The sequence below is a fragment of the Malus domestica genome, chromosome 15 (genome assembly GCF_042453785.1).
Source record: "Malus domestica chromosome 15, GDT2T_hap1".
Lineage (NCBI taxonomy): Eukaryota > Viridiplantae > Streptophyta > Magnoliopsida > Rosales > Rosaceae > Malus > Malus domestica.
Genome location: NC_091675.1, coordinates 32,958,078 through 32,974,580, shown reverse-complemented (window position 1 = coordinate 32,974,580; position 16,503 = coordinate 32,958,078). Strand labels below are relative to the sequence as shown.

The 16,503-nt window shown below is 38.8% G+C and overlaps 1 protein-coding gene across 1 annotated transcript; it reads left to right on the top strand.

Moving 5' to 3' along the window:
• The first annotated feature begins 14,284 nt into the window (after positions 1-14,284).
• LOC103444819 (ras-related protein Rab11D) lies at positions 14,285-16,471 on the top strand. The gene is made up of 2 exons (XM_008383762.4): positions 14,285-14,841; positions 15,839-16,471. Exons 1-2 carry the CDS (start codon positions 14,618-14,620, stop codon positions 16,281-16,283), a joined length of 669 nt encoding a protein of 222 aa, XP_008381984.3. The 5' UTR covers positions 14,285-14,617; the 3' UTR covers positions 16,284-16,471.
• The last annotated feature ends 32 nt before the right edge of the window (positions 16,472-16,503 follow it).

The following is a 16,503-nucleotide window of genomic DNA, read 5'->3' as shown; positions in this document are numbered from 1 at the left end:
AAACCACGGCCAATCTTCTTTTCCAGATTTGTCAACATCTGTCACATGCAGAGTAAGCTTTGCGGAAATCACGGGCAGTTTGTCGAAGCGCCGATTCCAACCATCTGCTTTTCCAGACGTGTCAACATCTGTCACATGCAGAGTAAGCTTTCTGAAAATCACGGGCAGTTTGTCGAAGCGCCGATTCCAACCATCTGTTTTTCCAGACGTGTCAACATCTGTCACATGCAGGGTCAGCTTTCCGGAAATTATGGGCAATCTGTCGAAGATCTCTTGTGAAGTAGAAAGCACGTGAAGTTTACTATTAAATCATCCAACGGTTGCTGACGAGAGTGAAAGACTAGTACCGGTTATTGATTTTTATAAATGTCATCCTTCACTCTCAATTGCAAGGCAGACATACATAACCCTTCTTCTTCTCAGAGAATGCCTTTCCAACAAACCCTCTCGAGTCACTAAGTGTTCCTTATTCCTTGGGGTACCTCTGCAAACAACCCATCCAAAGCAAAAGTATTTCATATCATGAAGGTTGAAAGCAAGAGTATCTCATATCATGCTTTCTCCCTGTCCTTCTCCTTGTCATTGTTTTAGGACAAGGAGAAAGTGAGTAATCAGCCAGCACTTGGTATCAATCTTCCGATCTAGAACCGACTGCCTAGAACCCCTTCCTGATTGCTTACCTAGCCTTGCTCTCGAGTACTCATCTTCATCATCTTATGCTTCCGCTTCGTCTACCACATCTGCCTGGGGAACAGATAAGGGAAGTGAAAATGATACCTCGAAGCATGTGGAGACAATTTACCAATTCATCCTTAACTAGGGACAAGGAGAAAGAAAGCAAGAGGTGGGCACTTGGAAAGATTGAAGAAAGAAACAGACCACACCTTTACCTCGTGCCTGCCCGCCGTGCAGAAGAAACAAGCAGAGAAGAATGCAGACTGCACAATCAAATCATCTCAGCAGAAGGAGTCTGATTTGAAACCAAGGAACTCTCATATTTCTCGCTCAGAATTCCAAACTAGTTCGAGATCAAAGCTGTGGAAAGTCAACAAGATCATCTATCTCCAAAACCAGATTTGCATTCTTAAACTCTACTCTGTCTGGTTTTTACTTTGCCAAATTTGTCATGTTTATTCGTTAATTGTTTGTTTGCTTGTTTTTGTGTGAGTTTATGCTTAAAACATTGAGGACAATGTTTAATTTAAGTGTGGGGGGGTAACCAAGTTGTTTTGCATGAAATTCATAGGAGTTTATCACCCATTACTTCTAGTGTTGTTCATTGCTGTTTTAAGTGTTTTTAAGCTATTTTGGAGTATTTTAGTGTGTTTTGACATGAAAATCTCATAAAAATTTGAAAAATTGTTTCGAAAAAAAACAAACAAAAAAGAGTTGTTTTTGTATGTGTCTTAGGGTACCTTCCAACACAATGATGAGGATTTGGTTTTTAATTACATGACTGTTAAAGAGAGTTATAAACATGGATGAACATTTGATTTACTCTTTGGTGTATGCTTGGTTGTGGTTATAATTTATGAATTCACATGCAATCATAAAGGAAAAATCAGTTTTGTAACATGCTTGAAAGAAGGAACTCAAATGTACGCTACAACCTTGTGAGACTTGAGCCTAAACGTTTATTTGGAGAGTTAATAAACTGTGCATCATTGTTTTCTAAAGTCGTTGCATGATCTCATTATTCTTTGCTTGGTTGCTACTTAGAAGGCGTTTCATCATTTAGTTCCAAATGCTAGAACTCATGCCTATTTCATACAAAGCATGTTATTGATTTGCATAACACATATTCAAGATGAAGTTGTTTAGTGAGCCGAGAGCCAAAAAGCCTATCCCATTCATTATATGTTTAAGTTTAACCCCGTTGAGCCTTGTTTAGCCTACGTTCTTTGTTAACCCACACTATCATCACCTAGCCTAGATTAGGACCATCCATATCCGTATTCTTGAAGCATAGTAAAGCATGACTCAAGTTGAATTCCTTTTGATTAATGTATTACAGAAAACAAGTGTGGGGGAAGTGATTCTTGTGTGTGTGTGCCAAAGTCCTTAATAAGGCACGGGTCGAAAAAAAAAAAAAAAAAAAAAAAGTTGTGAAAATGTATGAAAAAGAGTTCTAAAGTGTTGTTTGTTGAAGAAAGGGTCCAAAACATTGAATTCGGCCCTAAGTGTTGCTTAAATCTTCCATTTGTGTTAAAAGTTGATTTCTGCATTCTAAAGTGAATTCTAAGTTTCGATTTCATTACTTTGCTTGCTATTGCTTTAAGAACGTTTGTTATCCCTATCTTTCCTTTGTTAACCATTACCCCAAGCCCCGTTACAACCCTTGACTTCTATCTTGAGTGTTACGTGTTTCAATTTGTGGAGTTTGAATTTGGTATGAGCATATGGTGTCACTGGTTCTCGCATCTAAGTAGTAGCATTCCATTCATGAGATCATATCTAAACATGCTTAATAACTCCAGAAATTGCTTTCTTTGTAACACATATATGTGAGTGTTCGTTTCCATGTTTACATCAATCTTCTCACATATAACTAGTGTAGGGTGTGTAGTCAGAAAATGTGTGAAAATAGAGAGTATCTTGTAAGGAATTGAGCAAATTCTCCAAGGCATGTTACTACATTCAAAACATCATTTTAATTGGTTAAATGTGAACTAGTAAGTGGTGACTGTGATTAAGTATGTGCTCAAGTGTGAAGATAACTAAAATATGTGGGAATAATGATTTTTAACATGTCATGTGCATTGGAAATCCCTGAGGCAAATGTTGGAAGGATTAGAATGTGTTTTATTTACTTTGTTTTGTTTGTTTGTTTTCTTTATTTTACTCGAGGACTAGCAAAAGCTAAGTGTGGGGGAATTTGATAGGAGCATATTTATGCGACTTAGTTAACATGTTTTCTTACACTTACTTAGTTAGTTATTGCTTATAAGAGTGTTTTAAACCATTTTCGTATGTTTGTAGGTCCTAATAACAAAGATGGCAAGAAAAGTGCATTTTGGTGCATTTTAGAGCAATTTTGGGATGAAATGGATTGCATGCACTTGGAGACATGAGGATGGACGTTTTGGGAAGATTAGAATTCAGCATATGTGTGTAAGTGTGTGACCTACAACTAACAAACATCATAGCTGCCATGTGATGGAGACAACATCATGCAAGGTACATGCAAAGACACCCACATGCAAAGACAACACACACACGGCATGGAGAGAAAGTATAGTGGTTTGTGGTTGAAATGTTGAAGCAAATGTGTGCAAATGCAAAGGGGATCTAAACATGGATAGCACATGTCATGTGCAAAGGAGAAACAAAGATGACAACACACACATGCAAAGAAGAAAACAGCAAGAAAGGCACGGCACATGGAAGAAAGCATGGCAGCACACACATGGGAAAGAAAGGCACGGCATGGGCAGGAAAAGAGTTGAATTGTGGCTGAAATAATGAAGAGCATGTGTGTGTGGAAGTGTGACAGCTTGTACATGTGGAAATGATGACTAGATGGCAGCACACACACATGGGAATGCAAGGAAACACACGGCATGGGCAGCAGGAAATCAGAAAATGAAGAATGAAGATGTGGAAATGATGATTACATGGACATACACACACATGCAAAGAGGCCTTGAGCACCATCCTTCACACTTGTGCAGCAGCAACCCTTCATCATTACTTAACATTTCTGCCACAAGAACATGGAGACAACATTATCCAAGGCATGTGCAAAAGAGAAACATGGACAGCCAACAAATTCGTCAAAACTGCCTGTGCAGATTAGCTGACTTTAGAAGCATGTTACGAACAGCTCCGAATGAATGAGAGAAGGAGCCTTATATGCTTGGAAAGCTACGGATGTCTATTTTCTGGAGAAATTTACGGATTGTTAATATCATTTTTCTAGAAGAAGTTATGGGCATTGTAACACTGAAAGGTTCAGAAAAGGGCTAAGCAGATTTGGCTAATAAAATGAGAAAGTAAAGGCACTTGTTTTGTGTTTTGCTTTGTCATCAACACTCAGCAGCAAATGGGGTTATGATTGCACTCATTTGGCTTTGGATCAGGTGGAAATGCACAGCTAGAAAGAGAAGACACACCCACATGCAAAGGAAAGGAGAAACATGGGCAGAAAATGGGTGGATTGGTGGCTGAAATGATGAAGCATGTGTGTACAAAAGGAAAGGAGAAACATGGACAGCACACACCCATGCAATCTGCACATGCAAAGGAAATGGAGTGGTCCTCTCCCTAGCCTATAAATACATCCACCACCCCCCTTCCAAAGGGGTACAATCTTGATCCATCAAAAGAGCTTCATTTCATTCACAAACACAATTTCCTTGTAGTGACCTCCATCCATTCATCTAGCCATACTACATCTCACCAATCCATACACTTTCATCTCTTAGCCGTGCAAATCCATTCCATCCATATATCCATACACATCCTAGACACTTGTGCTACAACAAGGTGGTGAAAACAAAGGTCCTTGGCGTTTCAAGCTTGGAACTTTGGAGCGTTTTAGGTGTACTTCGTTCTTGCTTTCAATGTCTACTTTATTACTTTCTAATTTTGTTGTAATTATGAGTGACTAAACCCCTATTTAGTTAGGGGGAAGTTTGAAGCCATGAACATGCTTGAGATTTGAATTGATTTCCTCCAATTGTGATTTGATAAGTTGTGATTGCAATTCAATTATCTATTTTATTCATAACTAATTCTTGTATGTTTATTAAGGATGCATACTTAGTTTTCATGCATGAATTAGATGCTAGAATATAAATGAGTTTCACCTAATCGTTACAAGTTTATATTCATGAGTAGTGAAGGTTGTTTATCACAATTGCGTTAATTGAATTCTTGGCAAATGTATCATGCATTCATAGTTATAATTGCCTCGTCAACACTTATGATTTCATTTAACGTAATGATCTCTGATTGTATCTCTATTATGCATTCATATAGGGGACTTTTAGAGAATGATTTGGGTTGTTGCATGCATTCATCCAACTCAATGAGTAAAGGAAAATCTGAGGGTTAATTTGTGCATCACGGTTAATTTGGGGTGTTAAGCATCATAGTTAATTGAAAAGCAATTGGAAATCGATTCATATACAAGTGTGTCATGTGTGAAGAACAGACCTCTAACTAATCCATCCATCATCTTATTTCTTAAATTCGTTTTACAATCTGTCTAATTTTATAAGTTGTTTGTTTGTTTGTTTCAAATTCATCAAAACTAAAACCCCCCTTTTACTTTCTTGTTTCAAAGTGTTAAAATCTGTTTTGTTTGTGTTTTAGAGTGTTTTGAGTCAAGTCAAAAACCAAATTTCGTCCAAAGTTGTGTTAGAGTCAGAAACTGCCTAGTCTTTGTTTTTAGGCAGTTTTGAGTGTTTTTAAGTTGTTTTGAGTCTTTAGAATCTGTTTTGAGTCCCTTGAGTCTATTCAAACGTTTTTAATTTATTTTTATGTTTTTGAGTAAGTTTAGAGGTTTTAGCAAGCCCTCCTAATCCCCGGTTTAAGAACGATCCCTACTTATACATATACTACAATTGTCAAAAAAGGGTTTAATTTGAGTGCTTAACTTTCATTGCATCACAGCACGCCCAACACAACATCAATAAATTTTACTCATCGGCCGAGCTCGACCGTCGAGTTGGCACACCCCGCACACAACTAAAGGACGTAGTTAGCTTATTAATTACTCAGCATGCGCGCCACGTAGGCTTGGTAATTTTTAGGGTTAACATTTTGGCACGCCCGGTGGGATCCAATGCTAAAACTACGAAGTTGATATGATATATCAAGATTCCAATCCGGCTTCGTGTAGCTGATTACACGAGATTCTTACGCAATTGAAAAGAAGCAATGAAGAGGGTACAAAACATCTTGAGGAGGATAGAAAACGCCTTGAGGAGGATAAAAGATCATAGGAAGCGGTAAAAGTTCTTCGTGGCGTGAGAGCCAAGCAAAAATCATTCGCCTATATGTTGAGAATAAAAGCTCATGTTACCCTACAAGAGCAATGGGTAAACGAAGACAGGGCTCGATTTAATGCCTGGCTAGATGAAGAATGATTTCCTTACATTTCTGACTACAAATCAATTCCATTTGAAAAATGGTTAAGTCCAAAAGCCAGGGGGTAATTTTCAAGTCCAAGAGAAATGTGGGAGCTTGCTGACTTGTTTGCCCAATCACATGTGAAAAATATATATCAAGTTAGAAAAGAATGAAAATGTGATAGACATTTGCATGTGGAGTAGCATTACTCCAGTTCATACGGTGGAGCTTGCCATCATCCAAAACATGAGATACCATGTGCTTTATCGGAATGCATGGCATTCTCCCTATTCACATGCTGGATGCATGGCATTCTCCATGTTCACATGTTGGAGTTTGTTTTCATTTCAAAAGAAACATGTCTCTGCACATGTGATGTGAAGTGATTTCGTTAGATGGAGTCTCAAGAAAGCATAATTTGGCGCTTGGTTCGACGATATTTTTTAGGCCTTTCACACTCAGGCTGAGAAATTTGAGGATACCAAGGAAGAACAATCAATTTCCTTAACCGTTCGGCTTACGAGTTGAAGCTCAAGAAAACTAGGGGGCAATGTTTGGACCTAATTTTGCACCATCGGTTCGAGCAATCATGACCGTTAAATGAACAAGGTTCTAAGCCGTTGGATGTGAATAATAAGGTGTTGAATAAGGGTTATAATAGTCAGCAAGTGAGATAAAGGTGAAAATAAATGATATGCACGGAGGTGAAGTGATTGGGATGAAAGACATTTTGATCAAAGGTGTACGTTCTATTAAACAATGGGTGCTTATCTTGCTTAGGTACGGGGTTGCAGGTGATGAGTGGTTGACTCACAATCAATTTGAGTTGGTTTGTGAATTTCCATGTGAATTAATAAAGATTTCATGGAGATAGGCATGCATGTGACATTTGAGGCAGAGACAAGCCCACGTGTCTCCTTGTTATCAACCTAGAGTCCCATTTGAGATGGAAGTACATCTCATCAAGCACATGGTCTCATCATGAAATACTGTTTGCCTTCGCATTGGCACATGATAAAGATGTATGCGGATTACACTAAAGAGATTAAGATTTGATTGAAGCTTGAGCGGTGGAAGAGTTTTAGTAGCATGGTGGAACTTCAAAGCGTATGGACCGTATACCCATCCCTATAAATATAAGACATCATGCAATATTCGAGGCTCCCTCAAATTCAACACAAAAATTGCCCTACGCAAACTCTCGCTCTTCGCGAAACCTCTCAACAACTTTGAGATTTTTATTTTCTTTTTTCGCCGACACATTTTCAGTTTGGATAAACAGCATTGTGAAGGCACCGGCGACATCTTCAATTTGGATAAACAGCACTAGAGCCGTATAATCAATCGATCAAGGAGCACCTTCAGTTTGGATAAACAACACTGGTTCTCGGCTGACTGATTACCTATCCAAGTCTCGGTCGAGAAGGAATTTCGAATCCTTATTGGCAGAGGTCATCTCATCAGCCTTCTTGGTGAAGTGAGGTGTTACCATGTTACTACATTCAACACATTGAGTGCCAAATTTGATATTGAACTTTGCAGAACTAGCAACCTTGTCTTCAGGCTCTAGAACCCGAAGGCCGAGACGTGTTCCTTCCTTAGCCGCAATCGCAAGATTCAGAAGTCGGCAATGCGCCCAACGCAACATCAACAAATTTTACTCACCAGCCAAGCTTGGCCGTTGAGTTGGCACGCCCCGCACACAACCGAATGACGTAGTTAGCTTATTAATTACTCGGAATGTGCACCATATAGGCTTGGTAGTTTTTAGGGTCAACAGGTAGTAAGGGCGCATTTACTAATCCAGAATCAAATTAAGAGGAATTGAATTGAGAAGGAATTGGATTAAGGATGAATTGAAATAAGGTGGAATCAAAATCAGATTCATGTTAAAGTTGTTTACTAAAACTGTCTAGAATCGGAGTAGGAATGATGTTGAGTCTATATAAGTTGTTTACTACTTCACTTCAATCGGAATGAAAACTCGGTTGATTACTATATTTCCCTTACATAAATAAATTATTTCGATACTAATTAATTAAATTAAATCTTAATTAAATTTATATAATAAAATTCATCTATATAAAAATATATAAATAAGTTTTATTGATTTATTAAAAGATGGTAGGAATGATGTTGAATTCATATAAGTTGTTTACTAATTCACTTCAATCGAAATGAAAACTAGTTTGATTACTAAATTGCCCTTACATAAATAAATTATTTTCATACTAATTAATTGAATTAAATTTACATAATAAAATTCATCTATATAAAATATATAAATAGGTTTTATTTATTTATTAAAAGATGGCATAATGAGTGTCAAATGAAGGGCAATGTTGGGATAATAAGAAACAAGTGAGGGCATAATTGGTAAATAAACTTCATTCCGGATTCCTCAAGTCACAAGGAATTGAAATACCTCCCTTACGTAGGGAGTCCAATTCCTCCAAAATTTGGAGTTGGATTCCTTAATGCCTGTGGACCCCATAGGTATTTTGACTCCCTAAGATTATGTAAACAAAGGTGTATCCCGTAATCGGAATCCAATTTCGTAAATTGATTCCGATTACGGGTACGTAAACGTGCCATAAGAGATGAAGCTTTTTATTATGCACCGGAGCATGATATGCTCGAAGTGTTTAAGATCGTTTAACTATTTGAATTCATTGACTAAATACAAAAAAGAAAGATCTTGGCCTTTTGCTAATTTGTTATTGTGTATATCGAACCCAGATCCTCTCCAGATCATTTGAAATTTGATTCAACGGCTACAAACAGGGTGACACATCCCGACCCAAATTGTCTACTAGGACTCTAAATCGAGTTGTGCTGGCCGACACTTGGAAGGTGACGAAGCCATAAAGTGTAGTGATGTGGAAATTGTGAATAAATTTAAACCTAAAAGTGCCTAAATAAAAGAGTGCGTTAGTGAGCGGGAATGAACCCATTTCACACATGACGTTAGAGTATAAGTAAAGTACAGTAGAGTGGATTGAGAATCATACCATTGAAGGAAATCTCCAATACCAAGATTTTCCACGAAGCCTCGTCGATGAACAAGCTCAGCTATTAAACCTGGAGGGGCAAAAAACAAGGGTGAGTAAGTTTTAATAAAAACCTTTTAAAAACATTATATGTTAGATCTCACATCGGCCAAGGGAATGAATCATGTAAGCCTTATATGTATATTCTCATCTCTACCTAGCACAAGGCCTTTTGGGAGCTCACTGGCTTTGGGTTCCAACGGAACTCCGAAGTTAAACAAGTTCAGGCGAGAGCATTCCCAGGATGGGTGACCTACTGAGAAGTTCTTGTGTGAGTTCCCAAAAACAAAATCGTGAGGGCGTGGTTGGGGCCCAAAGCGAACAATATCGTGCTACGGCGAAGTCGAGCCCCGGATGTGGTGGGGGCCCAGGCCGGGATGTGACATTATAACCCCTCGCTGTAAAAACCCATATGGTGTCCAGAAAGTCATACTATGAATAAGTATGAAATCAATTGCAAATCAATCGTAAATCCAGAAATATTCCAAATTACTACATATCAGCAGTAGCATAATAAAATCATGCGTTCATCAATCTATGCTGACACATGATTCAGAGTTGCCTAGTGCAACCTATACGACTCATAAATCAATCTATGCTAACACACGAGTCGGAGTTGCCTAATGCAACCTGTACGACTCATAGGGAACCTGTACGACAGTGTCAGAGTTGCCTATCATTGCAACATGTATGACAGTGTCGAAGTTGCCCATCATTGCAACCTGTACGACAGTGTCGAAGTTGCCTAAAACAGAAATATAGTCATGCCATAACTCAATCATTTCAACTAACACCCTAAACTCACCTGAACTTACCTGTGCGTTCCGCATTCACCTTGGCACTTCAAAGCTTTTACCACAGTTTTATGCATATAGAAACGCCATGATGCAATCTAAAATTCAACCATTTCATAGGATTTTAAAATATATATATACATGACATGGCATAAATGCATTAATCAATTTAAAAGCATTTGTGGAACTATCAATCATATATATAATATAAAAAGGAAAAGACCCACTCGCCTGGAGTCCACGCTACAACTCCCTAGCACGAATATCAAGGTGTCACGAACGATCGCCGCCTAAAACAATTATCAAATCACGTCTCAGAATTCTTATCAATAGAACACATAACTTACATAAAACACATCCCCAAGGACGTTCTAGAATGATTTGAGACCCATTGACCAAAGTTAGCTGTCGGTCAAAGATCGACGATATGGTCCACAACCCTACGTAACTCAATTCGGAAGATTTGCATTACAGATTTCCGATCCGTAACTTTTAAAGATACACATTATATTTCTAAAGCATCATACTAAAATTTCATTACGATCCAACGGTTGATCACCGCCAATTGCAAATTCAAGTGGCGGTTAACGTTTTATTTTATGAACTAACAAATTCAATTCGGGAAGATCCGTACATCGGATTCCTGATCTGTAAGTTCCTATGATCCTCATATATTACGTACTATAATGTATCAAAGTTTGGTGACGGTTCAACTGTCGAATCGTCAATTGCTATAATACTCAAGTGGCGGACCTTAATGGAACTAGGTTCAAACGACGAAAATTCGTCAATCGGACTTCACATATGGAATTGGAGAATAAAATTTAGCCTAGGGAGGTTTGGGGATGCCTCGGCCCATGCATCGCCGCCACGTGCCGCCGTACATGGCGGTCAGCAGTCCCAACTTGCCAGAAAAATCAACTATTTCTAAAAATTCTCAAACTTCACAGAAATGAAGATCTCAGTGAGTAAAGCAAATTTTATACCTGTGGGTAAGCCCAATTTGGCCGGGAAAAGCCTCAAATTACCATGAACTCGCCGGAACCCTAGAATTTGGGTGTTCTTGATTCGATCAATCCGCAACACCACCACCCTAAAAACTGTTTGGGCTTTGTTCTGACCTCTAGAGAAGTGTTTTGGTGTTGGTGATTGAAGGTAAGTGTTTAAGAAATGGGTGGATCGCTGCCTAGTCACCCACGAAGCCGTGCGTTGGCCTTCACAAAATTGGAACTAAAACTCTTTGTTTTTGGGCTGAGATGGTGGATGGAAGGCCACGTGAGTGATTTGCAGGTGATGGATGGTGGTGATCAACAAGAAAAATGGCGGAAATTCGCCGGATTTGGAATATGGTTGAAACTGGGTTGTGTACTTGAAAGGGAAGGGTTCATGATCCCGTGCCTCTCACTTTTCTCTCCTTTCTTCCCTTCTCTTCCTCCCATTGGTCCACTCACCTCCTCATTCTCTGGTTCGTCCGCCTCTCATCAGATGGGTGCTTCCTCCCCCGTACCACCTTCCCTCACTTCTGATTGGTTACCCTTCCCACATGGTGAGAAGTTTTTAATTAATTTATATCTAAACTTTAAATTACTAATTTCAAACGTCTGTAACTATACCAATATAATCCGGACTCGCAAACGGCTTTCACCTATGTGTTCGTACTAATGAGTACTACTCAAATACGCTAAAAGAATAATTCATACGTTTCTCTAGATGATGGTCAACGGAAGTCAAAGTCCTTACCTCTAGAGGCATTTTCGTCAATTCCCTCGATTAAAATAAATAAAAACGTAATTTCAAGGACGGGTTGTCACAATGATAATTGTCACATCCCACATAGCCTAGAGGTAAGGATCCTGTAAGCCTTATATATATATTCCCATCTCTACCTAGCATGCGGCCTTTTGGGAGTTCATTGGCTTCGGGTTCCATTGGAACTCCGAAGTTAAGCGAGTTCGTGCGAGATCAATCCCAGGATGAGTGACCCACTGGGAAGTTCTCGTGTGAATTCCCAAAACCAAAGCAGTGAGGTCGTATAGGGGCCCAAAGCAGACAATATCGTGCTACGACGGAGTTGAGCCCGGGATGTGGTGGGGGCCCGGGCCGGGATGTGACACAGAGGGCTCCTCTAAAAATTATAATAATTATAGCCGTTGGATCAAATTTCAACGGTCCAAATCATTTGATCCTTAGGCTCAGTTTTTTAAGATTTGGAGAGAATCTGGGTTCGTGTATATCATACATGAAAACATAATAAAATTTTGAATAATAATTGCGTTCCTCATTGGAGAATGCGCATATTTCATATTTTGTGAATAAGGTATTTTTTTGTATGAACTTCAAAATTAAAATCTTTAAATTTCTTAACTTCTATTTGAAGATCATTCATAAAAATATTATTCACATTGAAGGTTATTTGGTTATCTAAATGTATAAAACAAATCGACAGTTCATCATGAATATGTTATTTGGTGCTTATATCATCGATTTCTATACGTTTGAATGGTTAAATATCTTCAATTCAAATGAGTTTTTTTGTTTTTGTGAGAATAGGTCTTCAAATAAAGATTAAGAATTTAAATAGTTCTTATTATAAAAATGTATGGTAATACGTTATTCAAAGAGAAGTTAAACGGTTTCAGTTATAAAATTTGTATGATAAATATACGTTATTAAAAAAAGTAAAAACGTATGTGCATTTTGTCACAGCCCGTCCCGAAAATTTTATATTGGAAGCGTGAAATGACGGATTTACCCTTAGCGGGTATTAAGGTATGTGTGTGTGACGTTATTTGGTTTAACTTATTATAAGTTTTGGATTAAAATTTTGGCTTTTGTTAATTTTATGGTTAGGGAATTAGATGAAATGGATGGTGAGGATTGGTGTTGGACACCTCACACTCCCTGTCCTTTCCCTCTTTCCCGTAACTCTCTCTCTCCTCCCTCACGATTCCCTGCTCTCTCTCTCACCCCGATTGTATGGACCTCACCAAAACCATCCAAAACTCCATGGATCGAAGCAAACAAGGGAATTTCAAGCTCATAGTGAGCTTAGTGAGGTCCCAAGGAAGCTCGGAGTGCTTCGTTTATAAATTTTGGACGTCGGGATCACTAGGTTCGATTTTGGCCGGTTTTGCTTGGAATTTTTCCGGTGACACCTATCCCGAGGATGAGCGCATCCAGGGACGTCACGGGGGTTACGACCCATCTACTTATCAGTGAGTGGGCAGTTTTGTTTTCGTATTACCTATATACTACTGTTTTCCCAGAAAATGCGTTTATATGAAAATATGATTTAAATTGCCATGCATGCAATTGTTGAGATATTTAAATTGATAATTGATGCATATATATGTGAATTGACGCGGTGGACGCATAGGTGAGTCTTTACATCATTCAGACGATTTATTTTATGTGAATTGCATTGGAAGCTTATAACCTGCACCCTTGGTGTTTGTGCTTATATTATTCACCACACCGCACGCTCGCCTTGGATCCAAGTAGGTAGATATCGTACAGACCACTAGAGGTGGTTCCGACATGCCAGTCGTACAGACCATTAGAGGGGTTCCGACTGGTGGGTGACCTTAGATTATGTGCACAGATGATTGATGAGAGAAGCACTAGAGCGTATTATTTCACCATCTTAGTCGTACAGACTACTATAGGTAGTTCCGACTTATGTGCAGTGTAGTGCCGTACAGATCACAGTTGGTGACTCCGGCAGGGCCGTACAGGTCACGGTTGGTGACTCCGGCTGGATGGGATAGTGAGCTATAGAATCAGCCGTACAGGACCACTGCAGGGTCTTCGGTTGATTTATTATTTCACTTGATTATATTGATGCATTCATATTATATTTTGGCATGGCATGACATATTCTTTCTGAGATGTTATGTTGGTAGTTGGTGAGCGGAGTTTTGATGATATATGTATTTATATGTTTATATGCTATTTTTCTGGGAAAGTATACAGGTTTTACGGTGAGGGGTTAGAAACGTTTAAAATAAAATGTTTTTGGAAAATCTTTGGTTTTACTGACCCACTCATCTTTATTTTGCGCCCCTCCAGGTTCTAGTTAGTAGTTGGTGGCTCACGAGGTCTTTTTCGGCATTCTGACAGGCATTCTGCATGTAGGACTCACCTGCGGGTGTTGTACTTTAATTATGGTCCTACTTGACTGCACTTATACTTACGCTCTGAATTCGTGTGTTTTACTTTATAACTCTCTCTTGTATGCTAGTAGGTTATGCTGCTAGTGGTTGGTTTAAATTCCTTCATATTTCTGTTATATCTTGCTTCTGTGTTGCACTTTTGGCTACGTCAAACTCACGTGACGGCCAACATGCCTTGATTCTAGGATCGGGATGTGTCACATTTTCCATAAACATGAAGTTCACAAAAATTATCCTAAAATTTAATTAAATAATATTTAATTTTGTGACAAACTTGATACCTAATTAACAATCATCGTTGTGAGAACTGATAATTAGCTTTGTTGTGCAACTAGTGCATTACAGACATCCGTTCGTATTTCCAACCAAAATAAATAAATAAATAAATAAAGTAAAAGTCTTGTGGGGTTTAGATAAATTTCAAGTCCTTTCCTTTGTGGGGCTTTTGATAGCAGAAGTAGCGATCTGGGTTTTCTTCTTATTTGATTGGAGAGTTGGCGTACTTGAGTTGGGAGGGAACAGAGAAATGGCGAGTTATGGGGACGCGAGCCAGAAGATAGACTATGTGTTCAAGGTGGTGCTGATAGGGGACTCTGCGGTGGGCAAGTCTCAGATTCTGGCCAGGTTTGCCCGGAACGAGTTTAGCTTGGACTCCAAGGCCACCATCGGCGTCGAGTTCCAGACTCGGACCCTCCTCATCGAGCAAAAGAGTGTCAAGGCCCAGATCTGGGACACTGCTGGACAAGAACGGTCTCTCTCTCTCTCTCTCTCTCTCTCTCTCTCTCTTCAGCAGTAGCGTTCAACCCTTTTCTTTCGGTCTTCTACTTGGGTTTTTAGATTTGGATAGTTTGCAACAATTCCAGTAAACTTTCTGCTTTTTACTTTTTCCTGTTTTAGTAAAAGTTGTTAAGTTGCTTTTTTTGTGAGCTGTATGCATAGATTTCATTTACATCCTTTTAAGTTATCTTTTTTATTTTCTGGGTTTGATTTCTTCAAGTAAATTTGTAATGTTGGTAAGTGAATTACTTCTTTGTATGCTACATATGAATAAGATAATCACCTGAGGCTTTTAGATCCGTGTTTTTGAATCTCATAAGTGCACTTAGTATGTTGTGATATTGATATTGATATTGATATGGATATTCACCCAAACGATTAGAAATGTTAAATGCCAGGAATGAAATTCGTTAACATTATCGGTTTCTTATTGTGATCCTTGTGTTCTTAATTGTATAAACTTGGCACCAGTAATATGGTTTTCGGTTACAAAGATATGAAATCGTGTTTAATTTGTCTTCTACTTTTGGTCTTCTTGCAATCTTGGATATTGCCATGGATGATATAGTGGGAGAAGAATTGTCACCTTTTGTTAAGCGGTGTGAATAATTGCTTTCTTTGATTCCCTATATTTGAGAACCATGACACATATGACTTGTCCAAGCTTGTGTTTCTTGCCTGTTATCACCGATTTGGTCTAATGTTTAGTTTCTTTATAAAGAAGATAAGACTTTAGAGTTTATTAACTGATGGGAATGAATGCTGTTTGGGTGACGATTGTTCACTACGATGATGCACAGTTTTGGACAAATTTACTCCGATTATATTTGGTTATCAACTAAACCGGTCACCTCTGTCTAGTATAAGATGATATGTGCTGCTCATTCTATTTCGTTAATTCCAGATTTGCACTAAAGGTTAAGTGTATTCACATCTGATGATTGTCCTTCCCTTGTGCTGCTTTGCGCAGATATAGAGCGGTTACAAGTGCGTACTACAGGGGTGCTGTTGGGGCAATGCTGGTATATGATATAACCAAACGCCAGACCTTTGACCACATACCACGCTGGCTGGAAGAACTGCGTAGCCATGCCGACAAGAACATAGTCATCATTCTGATAGGCAACAAAAGTGATCTTGAGAACCAGCGTGCAGTCCCCACTGAAGATGCCAAAGAATTTGCCCAAAAGGAAGGCCTTTTCTTCCTGGAGACCTCAGCACTGGAAGCAACAAATGTGGAGAACGCTTTCTCGACTGTGTTGACAGAGATATTCAACATTGTTAACAAGAAAAGCCTTGCTGCCAACGAAAATCAAGCTAATGGAAACCCTCCATCTTTGACCGGTAAGAAGATCCTTGTCCCAGGCCCTGCACAAGTAATCCCAGCTAAGAGCAAGGTGTGCTGTACATCGTGATTCAACAGGACCGCGGATTTATAAACATCGGATGCTTTCTTCGACATTCTTAATACTAGCAAATTTTGAGGGGTGTGATATATTTCCTTTGTATATTTTTCTCATTGCTTTGCTTTTAGTTTGCATCAGCTGATTAATTGCATGTTTTCAAAATTGAAATGAAGAACTAGACGAGCCTGATTTGGGTATGCCCGTTGTTGAACTTTTCTCTTAAATATGT

Coding starts and splice junctions, on each gene's coding strand:
- LOC103444819 (XM_008383762.4), top strand. CDS start 14,618: ATGGCGAGTTATGGGGACGCGAGCCAGAAGATAGACTATGTGTTCAAG. Junction 14,842..15,838: donor GACACTGCTGGACAAGAACG/GTCTCTCTCTCT, acceptor TGCTTTGCGCAG/ATATAGAGCGGTTACAAGTG.